Source organism: Sciurus vulgaris, assembly GCF_902686455.1.
Source record: "Sciurus vulgaris genome assembly, chromosome: 17".
NCBI lineage: Eukaryota > Metazoa > Chordata > Mammalia > Rodentia > Sciuridae > Sciurus > Sciurus vulgaris.
In genome coordinates, this window is record NC_136478.1 from 71,280,896 (window position 1) to 71,299,603 (window position 18,708).

At 59.6% G+C, this 18,708-nt stretch overlaps 1 protein-coding gene across 1 annotated transcript; it reads left to right on the forward strand.

Annotated features, from left to right (window-relative positions):
- Positions 1-238: 238 nt before the first annotated feature.
- On the forward strand, positions 239-15,416 carry NLRP2 (NLR family pyrin domain containing 2; the record flags this gene model as incomplete). Its single annotated transcript, XM_079118736.1, has 17 exons — positions 239-243; positions 500-535; positions 1,750-1,810; positions 2,186-2,305; positions 3,554-3,662; positions 3,810-5,397; positions 5,551-5,660; positions 6,015-6,111; positions 6,604-6,714; positions 7,102-7,272; positions 7,593-7,695; positions 8,769-9,154; positions 10,363-10,536; positions 10,809-10,979; positions 12,235-12,405; positions 13,502-13,672; positions 15,277-15,416. The coding sequence occupies 17 exons, from the start codon at positions 239-241 to the stop codon at positions 15,413-15,415; spliced, it is 3,723 nt and encodes a 1,240-aa protein (XP_078974862.1). The 3' UTR covers position 15,416.
- Positions 15,417-18,708: the final 3,292 nt, after the last annotated feature.

The window sequence follows — 18,708 nt, forward strand, 5'->3', positions numbered from 1 at the left end:
ATGAGCAGCACGGAATCGCCCCCCATCCCAGGTAAGCACCCTGGGCTTCTGTAAGCAGAGCAGGAGTCTCCAGGGGCCTCGGACACCGGGAGGGTCATCACCACCTGCAGCCCCTGCTCTGAGCTCCAGCAGTGTCTACCCGGTGTCAGGGCCGCTTCACGGGGGATCCCGCCGGATGCGGTTTCTCTCGCCTCCTTCCGCCCTGCGCTGTCCTTTGCTGTTGGCTAATTTAACGATCATGGCGTATTGCACAGGCATTCGCGGTTTCAGTTTACCTCCTCTGATATGTTTCGCATCTAAAACGCTTTAGTTCTGGAATAACTTTAGATTGATAGAAAAGCTGCAAAGACAGTACCGGGAGATCCCATGCACCCTTCACCCAGCACCCCCTAAAGTCGACAGCTCACCTTGTCAAAACTCGGAAGCAAACTTTGTGGAGCTGTTAATGATACTCTAGAGTGGAGTTCATCAGCCCCCCTAATAACCTGTTGGTTTCCAGGTCCAAACCAGGAACCTACCGGGCATTCAGCAGAAGGTATGTCTCCCCAGCTGTGAATAGTCTCACTTTCTCTTTCACGAGTTGTGGAGGGGCTTTTGGTTTTGTTTTGGTTTCAGTGCTGGGAATCGGACCCAGGGCCTCATGCTAGGCAAGCACCTACCACTGAGCAAACCCTAGTCGGTTTGAAGCTGTGTGTTGAATGCCTTTGAAAAATATGAGTTCCTAATTTGCTATCAAATAAATCAGCCTTCTGTTGACGTTCAAGTTCCCACGTAGAAGAAATTCAACCAAACTATTGCTTTGAAAGAAAAATGTCCACCCATCTTCTCCTGGGCAGGAGGGAAATTTCTTGTGCAAAGTTTCTAGTAACAAATTATTTCTGGCCTCACAGACCATGTGGTCTGTGTCAGAACTGCACAACTTAATCTACACACAATCATACGTATCTATGGGGTCCAACAGCTGCACAATTCTTTCGTGGTGCTGGGGTTGGAACCTGGGGACGTCTGCATGCTAGGCAAGTGCTCCACCACGGAGCTGCAGCCCCGCCCTGCTTTTGTATTTTTTTTAAAGTGGCTATTGGTGGTGATAAATGGGTGCACTTTGTACCAATAAAACTATTTGTAAAAACGAGGCAGCCCATGTTTGGACTGTGGGCCATGGTTTTCCAGTCCCGTTCTCAGGCAGCTGGTCTGCACATGCTCCCACAGAATCCTAAATACTGCTGTTCTGGTCCCACCAGAATGGATTCTGGTGAATCAGGGAATTTGAGTGCTAAAAGCTCTTATGTGATGCTCGTGTGTGGGTGAGATGAAATCGCAGCTCCAGGTCGGTGCGTCTTGCCAACGTTTGGAACACCATCTCTCATTGCTCTGTTTAGCAGGAGACCTGCTTTCCAAGCCAACAAGAAGTCTGTCACATTGCATACTCCATAGGGCCTGGGGCTTCCACCGAGCAGATACTTAGTACCAGTCGGTCTTTTCATCTTACGTTAATGGAAATAAGGTGGAGATAAGATCATGTTGTCTTCATTCTTTTCTATAGAACATTTTTAAAAGTCTATTTAATCCAGAATGTTCCAAATATTATCACTTCAATATTTAATCATAAAAATTTAAACCATGAAAACTGGTGCATTGTAACTACACATAACGGGGATACGCTGAGACGTTGGCACGTGCACCTAACATAATTTGGCCAGCTTCCCGCCCCCTGGTTCTCTTCCTTGCAGCCTCTTCCCATCTCTGTAGAACTATTCCCAATTCTTCAGGCACAGAGGTTCTTTGCCTCGTCTTCCTGACGGCAGTTCCGGTAGGCGGTGATCTGCTTTGCTCTGCTCGTCCCATCCCTTGAGCCATCCAGGCCTCCCAGGGGCTCTCCAGCCAGCGCCATCTTGCAGGCTGCTCCCTCTGATCCTGTGAGTCCCACAGGAAGTTCAACTCTCCCGTCAAAACCCGGCCACCTAACATGCCTCTTCCCGCTGTGCTCCGCCCTCCTGCATCTTCCCCAGTCCAAGGTCGGACCACCTCTCTGAAATGTGGGGGGAGAAGCCCTGAGGCCTTTTTCTCCCTGGGCGCCAGGCATGAGTGTTGAGTTGCCAGAGAATTCCCTCATGGCCCCCTGGAGTGAGGCACCACGGAACCCTGAAACGGTCCGCTTGCTCTGATCTTGATGTCATACCGTCAGGCTGGGGGCTCCCCGGTGGGCTCCAATGCCAGTGTGGCTGTGCCCCCAAACATGGTTGTTGAGGTGGGCCTAAGTCAGGAGGCTGTGGCCCTCGTGCCTGGATCGGCTGCTTATAAAGAGGTTGGAGGGAGCGGCTCTTGTCCTCCCCGTCCACCATGATGATGCAGCAAGAGCGCCATCTTGGAGGCGGACAGCAGCCCTCGCCAGGTAGTGGGTCCTCCCGGCACCTCCCTCTTGGGTTTTTTTTTTCAATCCAGAACTGAGGAGATCCTGTTCTTTATCGATTACCTAGCCTTGGTTATCATGGCATAGTGACAGGAGGGGACTTGGACCCCAAAGCTGGATTCGAGATGTCTTCCTGGCATACTTCTCAGGAGTGACAAAGCCCAAATGCCCTCACTTTCAGAGTTCACAGGGCCCCAGATTCTGGAAACATACGCGCAGGAGAACAAAGACTCAAAGGGGAGCAATGAGCTTGGACCATGTCGCCAAGGGCTGGGGCAGCGTGACCAGGTTCCTGTGCTCTCTACCACCTTTGTTCACTGTCAATGGCATCTGTGTGTCACAGGCCTGTTCCTCATCAAACCAGGAGGCCTCCTGAGAGAGGGAACTCGGCCTCAAGCCCAGGAGTGCCGGGCACTGCTTCTGGTGGTTCCTGAAGGGTACTAGTCTCCTCTGCTCCGGCTGCCAGAGCAAAATGCCGCAGACCAGGTGGCTTCAGCGAAAGCTGCTTTCTCGCTGTCCTGGGGGCTGGACATGCCAGATGCGGGTGCTGGCCGGCTGGCCTCTCCCGAGGCCTCTCCTTGGCTTGCCGCAGGCTGTCTTCTCTGTGTCCTGGGTCTTTCTTACCAGGACACAAGTCCTCCTGGCCTCATTTCACATCCATTGCTTCTCTTCAGCCGTGTTGGGTTTAGGGCCTCAATATCAGCCCCTGGGTCACAGTTCAGTGCGTGGTGCCTGCTTTAGGTTTCTGACTTTTCTCAGGTTGGTGGTTCTTCAAAAGTAGAACTCGACAATTCTCCCAGGTATGTGTGTAAAAGGGTTGGAGACGGGTATTGAAAGGGAACTCGTGCAAGTGCACTGGCAGCACGAGTCCCAGTTCCCAGAAGGTAGGCACAACCAGGATGTCCCCGTGGGTATGGGTGAAACCCCCGTGCATGCCATGGCTATTCCCCGCCACGCAGGCAGGACAGCTTGGAAGGACAGTCGGCACTGAGCTCGGGAAGGGAGTCAGAAGGCCCCACGTTTCAGGAGCCAGAGTCCACCACTGAGCTGTCCCCCAGCCTGAACGTGGTCAGTCTCGTGTCTTCTACCGCAGTAACCCAGACCCTGTATCCGAGCCTTTGCCTGCTTTGCCTGTGGGTGCAGGAGACACCACCAGCCCCACAGGTCCAGCTACTTCTGTGTTTTGCAGAGGGTGCCCGGGGCCAAGGGATGGGCTGCGCCACGCTGAGAGACCTGGAGGAAGAAGGGGCGGGTGGGTGAACCCCGGCTGACGTGGGAAATTGGGGGTTTGAAGGCGTACGAGGCAAACCGTGCCTTCCTGGTTTCTTTTCCTGGCACTTCACAAAATCTTCAGAAGAAGGTGATGGGAAGCCCAACGTTCTCCTGAACATCCCTACAGGGGAAGAGGAGGGAGGAAGAATCGCCACGGACAAACCCACTTCGCCCTGGAAAAGCAGATTTTGGCCAGATGACAGTGACTATTTCTACGATGTCACCCAGAGAAGCCAGAAGCTGATACCATTCTTGAGTCCCCACATGGGTCCCGAGTCCAGGCCGCACACGGTGGTGCTGCACGGTGCTGCGGGCGTTGGGAAGACCACGCTGGCCAAGCGGTGTTTGCTGGACTGGACGGAGTTCAGGCTGGGCCCCCTGCACTGCGCCTTCTACCTCAGCTGCAGGGAGCTCAACCACATGGCCCCGTGCACCTTTGCAGAGCTGATCTCCAAGGACTGCCCCGAGCTGCAGGAGGACGTCCTGGAGGTCCTGGCCCAGGCGGAGAGCGCCCTGTTCGTGGTGGACGGCTTCGACGAGCTGAGGGTGCCGGCGGGGGCGCTGACCCACGACACCTGCAGCGACTGGAAACAGCAGAAGCCGGCGCCCATCCTGCTGAGCAGCTTGCTGAAGAGGAAGATGGTGGCCAAGGCCACCCTGCTGGTCACCACGCGGCCCGGGGCCCTGCGGGAGCTCCTGCTCCTGGTGGAGCAGCCGCGGCTGGTGGAGGTGGAGGGCTTCTCGGAGAGCGACAGGGAGGCCTGCTTCCTGAGACACTTTGAGGACCAGGACCAGGCGCGGCAAGCCCTGGATGCCGTGAGGTGCAACCCGGTACTGTTGCGCCTGAGCTCGGCGCCCGCCGTGTGCCAGCTGCTCTGCACGTGTCTGAGGCTCCAGATGCAGCGCGGGGAGGACCCCAGCCTGGCTTGCCAGACCACCACGTCGCTGTTCCTGAGGTTCCTCTGCAGCCAGTTCACGCCGGCACCTGGTGGCCATCCCCAGTGCCACCTGCGAGAACCGCTGGAGGCCCTGTGTCTCCTGGCTGCCCAGGGCCTGTGGACACAGCTGTCCCTGTTTGACAGAGAAGACCTGGGGCGACTCGGGGTGGAGGAGGCCGACCTCCAACCCTTCCTGGATAGGTGTGTCCTCCAGAGGGACAGGGACTGTGCGGGCTGCTTCTCCTTCGTCCACGTCAGTGTGCAGCAGTTCCTGGCAGCCATGTTCTACGTCCTGAGGTGCCCGGGGGAGGATGAGTGGCCGGGCTCCGGGTGGGACATCAGGGGTGTGCAGGAGCTGTTCTCCAGGGAGGCCCGAGCAGGGAACCCCCTGCTGGCCCAGGCCGGCCGCTTCCTGTGGGGCCTGCTGAGTGCGGCCAGGGCGTGGGAGCTGGAGACCACTTTCGGCTGCCAGACGTCCTCGGAGGCCAAGCAGGAGCTGCTGAAGCGCACGTCGGAGCAGGAGCAGCCCGTGCTGTGGGCGGTGGGCCTGCGGGAGGTCTTCCACTGCCTCTACGAGTCTCAGGAGGAGGAGCTGGTGAGCGACGCCACGGCCAGCCTGCAGGAAGCGTCCCTGCACCTGATGACCAGCCGGGACCTCGTGCACTGCTCCTTCTGCCTCCGGCACTGTGGGGACCTGCAGAGGCTCTCGCTGCAGGTGGCCAAGGGGGTGCTCCCAGAGGAGGAGGCTGCGCTGGAGCCCGATGCTCAGGACGGAGGGTGAGTGCCCAGCCTCGCTTCTCGGCTGTTAACTAAGATGGGTCTGGTCCTGCTGCTCTTGCTGGACTCCTCCTGTCTGAGCTGCGGTGGGCCTGACGCCGTGTTCAGTGGGGGCTTCAGAGCTGCGTGTTGGGAGGCCTCTCCTCTCTTCAGGAGAGCCACTGTGGCAAACGGGGCCACCTGCTCGGGCAGCCCGCAGGAGGTGAGGGACCACCGTACGCTGGCCCCACCACCGGGAGGGCGGCAGGGCTTTGCCGCAGAGGGTTAGTCAGTCCTGCATTTGAGGTGCCACCTCAGCAGGACCTGCGAGGCCTTCCTCACCTGCTCACTGGGGCCCGGCCAGCACCGGGCACCTCTATCTGGGTTCACGTGACGGCCAGGCGGATGCCGCGTCCCCCTGTGGCCGGGGACCCCCGTGTTTGCGGATCGGTGGGACCCAGTGCGGCGTTTCTTGACGCAGCTGCCAGGCGCGCTCCTCGGATCCAGCTGCCGACCTTCCCCAGACTCCAGGGCCACTGTTCTGCCTCCACACGGAGGACACGCCGTCCTGGTCTTGTGCTGGCTCACTCCCCAGCCTGTGTCCCCATGCTGTTCCCTGTGTGGTCCTCCAAATTCAGAGGACGCCAGCTTCAGAACTCCGTACCTGACAGAGCGCCAGGCTCACATCCCTTGGTTCCCAAGGTCCTGTGGTCGCTCTGACATCGCCGCCTGCTGGTGTGGGGCCTCATGCTAGCGCCTCACTTCTGCTGTTACCTAAAATCCGTCTCTGAAATGGTGAGACGGGGTTGAAACCAACGTCCGACTCCTGGGCTCCAGGTGGCGCCAGGCTCCAGGTGCTCTGCCTCAGTCTGGGGTCCACTTGGCTCCACCCCATGCAGAGGTGGGAAGCAGGTGTGGACACTGGGCCCAGCGAGTGGGCTGGGGCTCTGTCGCTGAGTGGGGTGGGCAGTTGCTGCTCCTGGCCTTCCCAGCCTGGTCTGCATCTGCAGCAGCACCTGCCCAGGTGGCTTGTGCCCTGAGCCCACGGCTGTCCACAGCACTGGGCAGGGAGGAGCTGAACACCAGGTGCTCGCTGGGGTCACCAGACCTGAGGCTCCACTGAGCCACAGGGTTGTGCTTGGGCCTCGGACACGCCTGCTCCTGTTCCCCAGGAACCTCGGTACCCAGACCACTGCCTAAGTCCCGAGTGCCCATCTTTCCTTAAAGCTCCATGGGCTTTCTGAAGGCCATGGCCTCCGGGGCTTTTGCCCTTGAAGTCGATTACAAAGGTCCCGAGCAGACGGGGTCCCTCGCTGCCCTGCTGCCCGCAGCAGCAAGGTGGGAGACGAACCATCTTCGAAAACCCAGCACTTGGAAGTCAACTACCAGCAGGATGTGTGTTCTCAGGCTTTTTAAGGTAGTTTTAGATCAACAGATTCCAGTGTGAATTAGCTTTGGCCAAATCGCCCTCGGGAGGATGTGCTATCGGGGTCGAATGTCCCATACTGACGGGGACCGAGGCTTCCCCGCCCCGCGGTGACGGTGACGAAGACACGCAGGCTCTCCAGTGGCGCCTCTGGGTGGCGGGTTGTCTGACAGGTGCTTGAACTGCTCAGCCGTCCACGTTGGAGGCGAGCGTCCAGAGCGACCCTGCACACCTCGACTGAGGGTCAGCTGTCGATCTTCAGTGACGTTCGGTGGGTAATTTTCTTCCCTTCCCTGTAGGTCCCGGCATGCTCAAAACCCGCTTCCGTTCTGGACAGACCTCTGTTCCGTGTTCAGCTCCAGCAAGAGCTTAGTCCTCCTGGACATCAGCCAGAGCTTCCTTGGCAGCCTGTCTGTGAGGACACTCTGTGACCAGATGGCCTCTGCCACCTGCTGTCTCCAGAAAGTGGTGTAAGTCGTTTATCCCGGGTTAGACTCCCACGGAGCGCACCCGAGCTTCTCACCTGTTTGATGTTGGAGGAATATTCAAATTCCTGTCCCAGGCTCCGACCAGGTGCCAAGACCAAGCAGCTGAGGGTGGTGGTGGGAGGGTCACTTGGAGCAACTTCAGTGCAGTGTGGAATGTTGCCTGGATATTCCACCAACGGGCAGGAGGAAGAGGACACACAGGCCCCGGGCCGTGACCCCGGGCCAGGCTCACACACACCTCTCGCCTCTGCGACCCGGGCTGGCCTCTTTGTGGGAGGGAGGGGCTGCCTGGTGCACTGCAGGATGCTGAGCAGTGTCCCTGACCCCCACCTGCTGGATGCCAGCAGTACCCTCTTGCCCCAAGTGAAACCCAGACTGTCCCCAGATGTCACCCAGTGTCCCAGGGTACTGAATAATGCCAGATTGGGAACCACCAATGGGGGTAGATGGCACACGCAGGCCAGAGAGCCGAGTGCGAGTCTTGTGGGCTCTGTGCATCCGCACACGACCCCAGCACAGAGGTAGGAGAGCCAAGTGTTAAGGAAGGGGCCAGGTGGGCAGGTCGAACGGTACCCACGTGGCTCAAATACTGCCCTTCAGAGTGACGAGCGCCCCCAGAGCGGCCCTGGGCCCCGTCGCCGCTGAGGCACCTGAAGTCCTGCAGGTCCATGCCCAGCAGGCTGGCATGGGGCAGGGCGGAGAGTGCCCACCAGGTGGCCCACTCCGGCTCCCGGTTTAGCCTCGACCCCCTCGAGCAGCAAGTGTCTCCCTTCGGTTTTTCTTGATGGAGGGAAAGCGGAGCGTGCGATCCCGATGCTAGATGCGAGGGAATTCCAGAGTTGGCTCGGTCGCGCCTGACTCTCCTTCTGCCAAAGCCTGAGATGCTAGGGAAACGAACTTCAGCATCTGGGGATGCTGGCCACGGGGTCCAGAGTCCGCTCCGCAAGAGGACCAAGTTCCGGAAGCCTTCCAGACCACGGTGTGATGTAGTTCACACTGTGTCCTGCCCTCCATTTGCTGAGAGGGTAGATCATGAGTGTTCTCACCCAAACACAAAGAAAACGGTTAGTGCAAGACGACGGGCATGTTACTTAGCCTGATGGGGCCAGTTATTTCGCACGACGTTGCTACATCAAAACATGGTTGTACACCTTTATTATACAACTCTTGTCAACAATGCCCCAAAGATGGGATTTTTTTTTTGTATGTGGGGGGGGGCAGTATTGGGGATTGAACCCAGGGCCTTGCACATGCTAGGCAAGTGCCCTACACTGAATTACACCCCAGCCTTTTTCAGAGACAGACTCGCTAAGTTGCCACGCCTGGCCTCAAACTTGCCATCCTCCTGCCTCAGCCTCCCAAGTCGCTGGGACTAGGGAATATTTGTTTCTTTCATTGTTTGTTGTATTTAGTCATACATGAAAGAAAGGCTCCAAAATGCCAACATACTGTAACCCTTTGTCTCTGTTCCTGTGCAGAAGAGGTACAGAAGCTCAAGGTCTTGTCTTTGTTTTCTATTCCTCAGCCTTAAAGATATTTCCCCAGCTGGTGCTTATCAGAACTTCTGCCTCGCTTTCAGAGGACACAAGACCCTAACACAGCTTATCCTTCAAGTCAGCGAGCAGAACGACGTGCTTCCCTCGTTGTGTGAGGTTTTGAGTCATCCAAAATGCAAGCTGCAATGTCTCAGGTATCTCTCTCCATCACCGAAACCCCTCCTGGCACAGAGCTATTGCAAGCCAAGACTACAAATCTGCATAAACTGGGGGGAAAAGGTTGCTTATTGGAAGTGGCACCACCTGGGGTGCATGGGCCAGAGTAGCACATGGGCTGGAGTTCAGTCTCCACCTGCCTTGAGCACTGAGTAACCTGAACCACCACACAGGGCAGCCCCCAGTCCCCAGGGGCACCCAGAATCTGGAAAGCATCCTGTCAGACCATTAGGGGTTCACATCCCTCCTGCGTCATGAGGCCAAGGGCCTCACCTGTCCAGGCAAGGACCCCAGGGGCACCAGGCTGCCCCCTCTGGCAGTGCTCTGGTGGAGATCTGCCCTCGAGAAGTTCTCCGCAGGACTGTGCTGGCGTCGGCCACCTCCTCCTGCCTTGAGTAGCCTCAGGAACAGTCTGCAGAGGGCGCTGGCCTCTGGCTGTGACTCGGCCTCTGCTTGGGGTGGGGAGTTCTGGCCTCTCTGAAGTCTCGCAGCAAACTGGGGCACCCAGCACATCTCCAGGCATGGGGCAGATGAAACCAGGGTCCTGCAGCACACGCTCGATGGCCAGCACCACTGGCCACTGCGAAGGACCCTCCTGAAAAGGGCAGCCAGGAAAGAGTGTGGCCAGAGACCTGGGTCACTGGCTGATTTCTGTGAAAAAGTTGATACCCAAAGTGGAGGCCCAACAGGAAGCCCTGTGCAGTCAACATACCTGTCCTTCCGGAGGTCGGGCCTCGGCACAGCACCCGACCCTCCTGCACAGTCGGGTTCCTCCGTCGTAACCTGGGCTCGGAAGAGTCCTGTGGTGAGCCCTAGTCACTTCAGTCACAGGGCAGGCACCCCACGGGGCCCTCCTGCTGGAGCACCAACCTCTGACCCTCGTTGCCAGGCCTCCATTTTATCCCCAACTTGAAGATGCGGGAGGGAGACCTGAGGCTGAGCAGCCGAAGGCCTTCCCATGCCTGTTACATGGAAGAGCCAGGCCCAGGGCCAGACGCGTGTGTGCTGCGAGGCCCTCCCGCCCAGAGGCGGGCACAGAATAAGGCTCCGTGCTACACCATGTCTGCCCGCGGCACGTCAGGAAGTCCTAGGCTGCCATGCAACCACCAGGTCTCCTGGGAACGGCCGCGTGCAGACTCCTGGGTCCTACCCCGGGGCCTACCCCGGGTCGTCTGATCCTATTCCGTGGACGTGGCCCACGTCTCTTGGATGCTGGACTCTGCACCGGCAGGTCGGGACCATGCAGGTCTGCGTGTCCTGCTGGCTCCCAGAAGGTGCTGGGGCTGCTGGTCCGGAGGAACGGGGCAGCCCTGGATCCCACCGGGCTGGATTCTCGGGAATGACGGGCGCCCTCTCCCCACAGGCTGGGGCCCTGTTCTGCCCCCACCCAGCAGTGGGCGGGCCTCTTCCTGGCCCTCCAAGCCAACCACTCCCTGACGTGCCTGGACCTCTCGGACAGCGAGCTCCAGGACGGGGGCGCCAAGTTGCTGTGCGCGGGGCTGAGGCACCCCAAGTGCCCCGTGCAGAGGCTGTCGTAAGTCCCCCTCCTCCCTGGGCCTCCTGTGTGGGGAGGAACAGTGGCCCTGGACGTGTGGGCGGCCCTGGGGAACTGCCCAGTGGCACTACGCCTGCTTCCATCTGGTCCAGACAGTCCAGCGTCTCACGCTGTCCCTCTTGTCCCCTGTGTGATCACCAGCAGGGTGGCGAGAGGGCGGGGCACTGAGTGGACTTCAGGACCCCCGCTGGGAGGCCGGGGGAGGCTGGGCGTGGGCGCCCTGCCGCCTGCCATTCCCATGGTTCCCACAGGCTGGAGAACTGCCACCTCACGGAAGCCTGTTGCAGCGACCTCTCTGCCACTCTGATCGTCGGCCAGAGGCTGACCCACCTGTGCCTGGCCAAGAACGACCTGGGGGACGGCGGGGTGAAGACCCTGTGCGAGGGCTTGCGCTACCCTGAGTGCCGGCTGCAGGCCCTGGTGTGAGTCCTGGGCTGCTGAGGCCGGCTGTCCCTGCGCGGATCGGGAGGGGCTGGGGGCACCTGGCCACCCCTCTCAACACCCAAGTAGGACACTTGCAGTTGTAACTGGTAAGACCAGGGAGGTGACAGAGTGGTGCTGGCTGGAGACGCAGGTCGCAGGTCGGGGGCAGAGTGCGCTTGGCATGTGCGAGGCCCTGGGTTTAGTCCCAGCACCCCCGCCGCCCACAAAAGTGTTAACTGTAGGGGGATTTAGGAGACCAGCTGATCCCCAGGTCTGGTTTTTAGAACTGAGCAACATGCGCTACACACAGTTGGGCACAGACCAGTTATTCAAAGCCAAAGGTTAGGTTTTGGGAGAGGAATGGGGCTGCCGGGCGCAGTGGCCCATGCCTGTGATCCCAGCAACTCTGGAGGTCAAGACAGGACATCACAGGCTCGGTCAGCGGGGAACTTGGTAAGTTCCAACTTGCAAGACCCTGTCTCAAAATAAGAAACTATCAAAATGACTGGAGAGGTAGCTCGGTGGAAAAGTGCCCCGGCTCAATCCCCAGGACCAAACATAGGAATGGGGTGCGTTAGCTGGTCCCCCTGAGTCTGTTGAGTGCAGCCGGCTCTGCTGATCCTGCTGGCTGGGAAGTCGCTCCAATCCATCGAGATAACTGGCTTTGAGCTGGGGACGCGACTCAGCGCAGAGCACTCACTTAGCACGTGTGAGGCCCTGTTCAGCACCCAGCACCCACCACCCACCCCTCACCCCCCACCCCCATGCACAGTCAGCTTTTCCTGGAGTTTCAATCTAGGAAATGCTTCAGGCAGCATCTGAAAACCACCCACCTGATTCACTTTAAGAAGTCCTTAGTCTGCAGGTGCAGAGGCCAATGAGAGGATCCCACACCCACTGAGCCCCAGACCCTCAAGTTCCAAGGTAGAGGTGGCCTCACGCCCGCCAGCCCTGTCTGCAGGCAGGTCTGGAGGTGGCGGAGGTTGCTGCCATCCAGGTGACCCCGCGGCTTCCCTCCCGCGTCTCCTGGTCCCTGCTGGCTCCGAGTCCCCCACCCCAGAGGACTGATGGGTCTGTCCCCTCCCCCCTCCCGCTCTCTCCCCTCCCCCTCCCGCTCTCTCCCCTCCCCCTCCCGCTCTCTCCCCTCCCCCCTCCCCGCTCTCTCCCCTCCCCCTCCCGCTCTCTCTCCCCTCCCCCTCCCGCTCTCTCCCCTCCCCCTCCCGCTCTCTCCCCCTCTCTCCCCCCTCCCTCCAGGCTGTGGCGCTGCAGCATAACCAGCGAGGGCTGCGTCCACCTCTCCACAGTCCTTAGCCAGGAGTCCAGCCTGACGCACCTGGACCTGGGGCTGAACCACATCGGGGTGGTGGGCCTGCGGGCTCTGTGCGGGGCTCTGAAGGCACCGCCCTGTGGCCTGCAGTGTCTGTGGTGAGTTCCACTTTACTGCGAGGTGGCGGCGGGGGGGGGGGGGGGGGGGCAGGCGGCTCCTGGGGACCCGTAAGTCAGTGGAGCGTGGTAGGAATCGCCAGGACGGTGAAGGGCGTGGACTCCAGTTGTCAAAGGTAGCCAGGCTCCCAGGTCGGCCCTAGGGTCCCGCCAGCAGAGGTGAGGGGCTCCCGGAGGGTGCCGGCTGCCTGTGAGCAGGGTCCTGTGCTGCTCAGCATCGGGGCGCCACCTCCTGTGCTGAGTGACACAGCTGTTCCTCTGCTCCAGGACGCTTGCCCGGTCTCCTGCCTGAGCCGTGGTCAGCGCTGCTGTGGTGACCGTGGCATCTGAAACAGCCAAGCTCCTACTGGCAGGAAGCAGGGGCCGCCGAGGGGATGAGAGGGTCTAAATGGGAACTTCTGGTCACTTAAGACCCAAGGGTCTCTGGACAGATGATTCATTCCCTCGGAACAGAAGCCTCAAGTCACTTTCCCCCTCTTCCAAGTCCAATCCTCTCTAAAACCCTGCTGCCCTCTTCCCTGTATCTGGAATCTGGTCGCATACCTTCCCAAATGGTGACGCCTGGGTGGCCCTCAGATGGGCCTGGTGTCTTTGTTCTCTTTCCAACCAAGCGGTGAGAACGACTTCTAAGATGTCTCTCCAGTCCCCCTCTGTGGCTCCCGGGCCCTCAGGGGCTCCCATCCAACCCAAGCAAGATCTGAGGTCGATGGCGGTCTGGGGCTCTGAGCTGCCCTGGACCTAGTGCCTTGGATCCCACACCCTCCCAGCCCCTCTCGTGCTGGCTGCCTTGACCTTTGGTCTTCTGAGATAATCATGCAACCTCAGGGCCCTTGCACAAGCTGCTTCCCTGCCTGGGAGCTGTTCCTCCAGGTCTCTACCCACTCAGGTCACCTTCAACCTGAGCCAGCGCCCCAGCAACTTGGTTGCTACCATCCTCACACCCACTGTGAGCCACATGGTGCAGTATTGTCTCATTAGCTGCCGGGCTCTGATTCTTGATGCTCAGGGATGGATCCCCCAGGCCAGGGCCCAGATGAGCACCCATCCAGGTCTCATGTTTGCTCCGGTGTCCCCGCAGGCTGTGGGGCTGCTCCCTCACTCCCTTCAGCTGCAAGGACCTCTCATCCGCCCTCAGCAGCAACCGCAGCCTGGTCACCCTGGACCTGGGCCAGAACACCCTGGGCTTCGAAGGGATCAAGCTGCTGTGTGAGGCCCTGAGACTTCAGCAGTGCCCACTGCGGACGCTCAGGTACCGGCCCCTCCCTGCCCCAGCTGGGTCTTGGGGGGAGGCAGAAGTCTTCGGATCCCCTCGGAGGTGCCGTTGCCTATGTTCAGCTACCTGCCCGGCTGACTGGGCACAAGAGAGCCCTCCTGTCCTCCGCCCACTGTGTGGGTCAGTGACGCCAGTCAGAAACAGAGCCCAGCACTCGTGGGAAGCTAAGAAGCCCGGTTTACGTGAGGGAGGGCTGGGGGGCCGGCCATCGCCTCCTGAGGGAATCGGCCATCTCCATGTCGGGGTCATCGGGTTGGCTCCAGATGGAAGCTGTCCAGAGCAAGGCCGCCTCCGGGTTGCCGTCGGCGGTCACCAGCTTGCCGCTGGAGCAAGCTCTCTGGTTCCGTGGTTGACTTATTGCCAGGACCCCTTCCTTGGAGTTCTGGAAACTGGTACAATACAGACCATGAGGCTGGAAACGGCCATCATTATGTGGAGGAAACGGGTCACGTGTCAAATCTCCCCAAAGACCCCTGTCGGTTGTGGGGGAGGACACGTGGCCCTAAGCTGAGCCTCCCCACAAGCCCCTCTCGTGAGTCACCCCCTTGGTCCCGGACATTGGCAAGCTTGGGTCCTAGGGTGAGGACCCCAGAAAGACAGTGTGGGCTGCTGCCTTGGACCGTGGGACGCGCCTCCCTGGGTCCCGGAGTTTCAGGGCGGGTGACGCTGGGCGAGGGCATCTCCCTGGATCCAGGTCCTAGAGCCGCGTGAATGCCAGGCCCTGCCCCTTGAGGCTTTGGATTCTGGGCCTCTGATTCAGCCACCCCCGTCCTTAAGTGAGCCCCTGGGCTGACCACAGACAGCGTCTCGTGCTCAACACCAGCATGCCCGACCGCCACTCAGGTCTCGGGGCCTGCTTATCCCCCACAGGTTAGGGAGCCCCGGGTCTGGCTGTGGGGGCTGGCTTGGTTCCCCTAGGCAGACTGGGACAAGCACCCACAATCACGCTTGACCTTGGAGGGTCAGGCCTAAGCCACCTGGGCGCTAGCTGGACCTGTGATCGCCAAGGTGGTTCAGGTTGCGGATGAGACGCCCGACCTGGCTAGCTGAGGGCCCAAGGTGTGTCGTGAGCCCAGTCGAATCCGTCACATGCTAACAAGGCAGGATCACTGCCGACAAGCAACCTGGCAGCTGGCGCCTTCAGTGACCCCCTGTCCCCTCCATCCCCATCTCTACCTACACATGGTTGAATGTGGGCACCTCGAGGTGAATCCTAGAAATCGGACCATCGCAGACCAAACAGGTGGGGTGGCAGTTAGCAGGCACCTTGTAGCCAAGTGGCTGGCACAATGAAAGGTGGTCCCTGGCCAGTCCAAGGTGTCCACCTGTACAGACAGGTGCTCCCGGGTCCACCAGGCAGGACAAGTTGCCAGCAGGGGTGCCAAGCAGGTGGCACTGGTGGTCACAGGCGCCACCTCACACATCATCCGGGTAGCGCGTGCTGCCCCAGCCCTAGGCTGCTACCCGGGCAACCTCCCCTAGCAGCACAGACCCTTGGAGGGCGGCCAGGGTCTGCGAAGCCCAGAGGCCTTCAGGCACGGCGGAATCATGAGGAAGCTTGTCCCCGCACTGCGCCCTAGGTTGAAAATAAACGAATCCGACGTGCACCTCCAGAATCTGCTGCAGGAGGTCAGGAAGAGCAACCCGCAGCTGACCATCGACAGCAGCCGGCAAGATCCCGGGAAGAGCAGACCTTCTGCTGATGACTTCCTTTTCTGACCTCGCTCACCCTCTGGGGTCGCGGGGTGTCGGGTGCTTCCCGGGGGACGGGCATCTGCCGGGCTGGGCATCCCCGAGGCCCTCGCCCTGCTCTGGTGTGCACAGGGCACGCCCAGCTCACTGGGCCCATGCGTGAGAAGCGTTGCTGTCACGGTGTGTGGACAGGAATAAAGGTGAAGGCATTCATGGCAGTGAGCGTGTCGGAGGCTCTCGCCCAGCAGGGAGGAGAGGCTTTGTCTGGGGAGGACCTGGACAGAGGGGAGGCAGTGTTGGGCGCGCGGGCTGCTGTGGCCTGCCAGTCGCTCGGCTCTGCTGTCTCCTGAGAAACCCCCCCAGGAGTTTCCTTCCAACCCCCCCCCACCATAGTTCACTATTTTTTTTTCCTGCACAATGCTGGGAATCAAACCCAGGGCCACAAAAAAGACATTTTGAGGCTGGGAATGGGGCTGAGTGGTAAAGTGAGTGCTTAGCATGTTCCACCCCCAGCTCCACATAAAAATAAACCCAAAGGAGACAGAACTAAGTTCCACCCTTGATAAATGGCCAGTAAGTACATAAAGGCTGTGACAAAAACATCCTGTGACCTTGAAAGGACCTGAGGTCCTCCTCAGCATGGGGAGCTGCAGACGGCGACTTAGGGGGTTAGCTGAGATCCAGCAGACTTAAAGCCGAAGGTTGGTAGGAAGGACTCCCTACCGTGAGACACAGGGCGTTAGCAGCTACCTTGGCGGCTCTGCCAGGAACCCGTGGAACTGGCTGCTCCTGCCTTACGCCCAGCCGGAACCTTGGACCAGGGATGGCACCTCTCCTCCCGCCCAGCCTCTGGTAGCTGCCAGGCGGCTCATGCCTCCGTAAGACCAGCACCCTGGAGCCCACACGCGGGGTGCCTGGTCCATGTCCGTCTCTCCTGTCCTCAAGGTCGCTGTACTGCTGCTAGTGATGGCTTTCCCAGGATGTCTGTCTGGGTTTGGTTTGGGGCTGGAGATCAAACCCGGGGCCTCCCTCACATGCTGGCAAGAGCTCTACCTCCAAGCCACACCCCGGCCCCTCCCAGCTTCCCCAGGCCGAGCAGCACTGCACTGAGTCCCGCACCGTGTCCCTGCTGTCACTCCCTCTACCTGGGCCCCTCTGCCTCCAGGCCTGTGTCTGGCTGGCTCCTGGTCCTTCAGGCTTCCTGTAAAGTGGTGCCTTATCCTAAAACTGTTCCCCAGTGGACGTGCGATGGGGGTGTGGCCGGGGCCGCCCTTCCCTGGCCGAAGCCATGGGAAGTCAAAGCCGCGCTGCGGGCCTGACAGGCAGCACGTGGTGGTCCAGCAAGCCTGGCGGTTCACTTGAGTCCCTTGTGATCCCGCAGCTGGGGGAGCTGTGGCACCGTGGTGGGAGACTCCCAGCTCCTGCTAACTTGCCGGGGAAGCGCCAGGACGGGACGTGAAGTGAAGTGGGGCTGCTTCCAAAGGCGGTGGCTCTGCAGGCTGGTCGTCTTACGGCCTCTCCGGGAAGCCACCCTTGCTCCTCATTCTCAAGCTCCCAGGTGCACATCGTCACCTGGACCCCCCGCCAAGCAAGGCTCCCCGGGGCCCTGAGTCCGAGTCCCAGACATGCTCTCCAGTCCACAGGCTGCAGAAGCCTTTATCCACAAGAACCTGGAGTGTGGGCCAAACTCCTGAGTGTGACTGTCCCCATCCACGAACGGAAGGTGGCGTTTTAAGTTTCTACTTTCTCATGGTGCACCTTGCTGACCGCATAGGTGAGAAAGCGGGGCACTCGGGACATAAGTGACCCGTGAGGCCACGTGAGCAGCCACAGCCGAGGTGTCCAGAAACCAGCTCTCCACAGCCCCAGGGAAGGGCTGCGTGCCAGGCCCGGCCCCCAGGGGGATGGCCGCTGTGGACTGGTCGGGTGGTCAGAGGGGCCGAGTCACCCGCCTGGGTGGCTCTGGGTAGGGCCCCTCTCCCGCAGCACCTGGCCTAGGCTTGGGTGTGGGTGGTGAGAAGGGGGGGGGGCCCTTTTAGCCTCCACCTCTCTTTCTCTGGCAGAGCCTGTGGCAAACCTAGGACTTGAGCTTGGCTCGTCCTCGTGCGGGGAGTCGCCGTCCAAGGCCAGGGGCCGCCTCGGGGCTGAGGTTCATCCTGGTGGGCGCTGGGACTCCATAGGCACATGGGTCGCATCCCTGGAGGGCTGACAGGGCTGGGGACTGACAGATGACCCGCGGATCCCGATTAACTGGGTGGTGGCTCGGCAGGTAGGCCGTGCTGGGTCACTGGGGCGCCTGCGGTCTATACTTCGTCCCTGGTGAATGGAGCTCTCTGGGTCTGCTGGTGCCACGACCTGGGCCGCTTTCTCCTCCACACCCTCCTACCATGACGTTCTGCCTCACCTTGGACCTCAAGCAATGAGTCGGCCGTCTGTGTGAGCCCCAAATTAACCGTTCTTGTCGTGTGTTTTGGTCACAGTGGCAAACAGCCGACTGGAACAAGGTGACGTTCACGTGGTGTCAAATTAACTTTTATTAGATTTATTTTTATTTTCGTGGACATAAAAACAGAACCTGTACGTGTTTACGGGGCACCACGTGACGCCTCAGCACCTGCACACGCTGTGTGATGCAGGGTAACGTGACTGTCCCCTCCACAGTTCTGCACAGTGAGAACATTAAATCCCTCCGTCTGGCCTTCCTGAAATGCACAGCGCTGCCATCGACAGCCATCTGCACGTTTTAAGGCACTGATTTGGTGGCATCTAGTACAGCACAGTGCTGTGCAATGTCCCTCTAGTTCCAATTTTCAGCTCTGTAAAGGCCGACCCGTCTCCCCTCCCCTCTGACGTGCCACCTGGCAGCCGCCAGTCAGGACCCCCTAGAACTCCAGGCTCTTCCCTCTTTTTCACTGTAATTTATATAGTGTCCCCAGGCACGGTTTTGCTTTCCACAAGTTGTTACCAGCAGTCAACCTCATTCTGAAAATATCAAATGGAAAGTTCTAGAAATAGACCACTGATAAGGTTTAAATTGCTCCCCATTCTAAGCAGCGTGACAAAATCTGGGGCTACCCATGCTGCCACATGCCACCCTGCCCAAGCCAGGATCATCCCTGTGGATGTGCAAGTGCCACCCCACTAGTCACTTAGCAGGTGTCCCAGAATCAGATCCAGGGTCACCATGTCACAGTGCTTGTGACCAAGTAACCCTGAGTTGACTTAACAGCCCCAAGGCAACAGTGTGTTCAGGAAAACATTCAGAAAAATGTGTAGGATTCAGACACGATCCGTGGCCTCAGCCATGTGGACTCACAGGG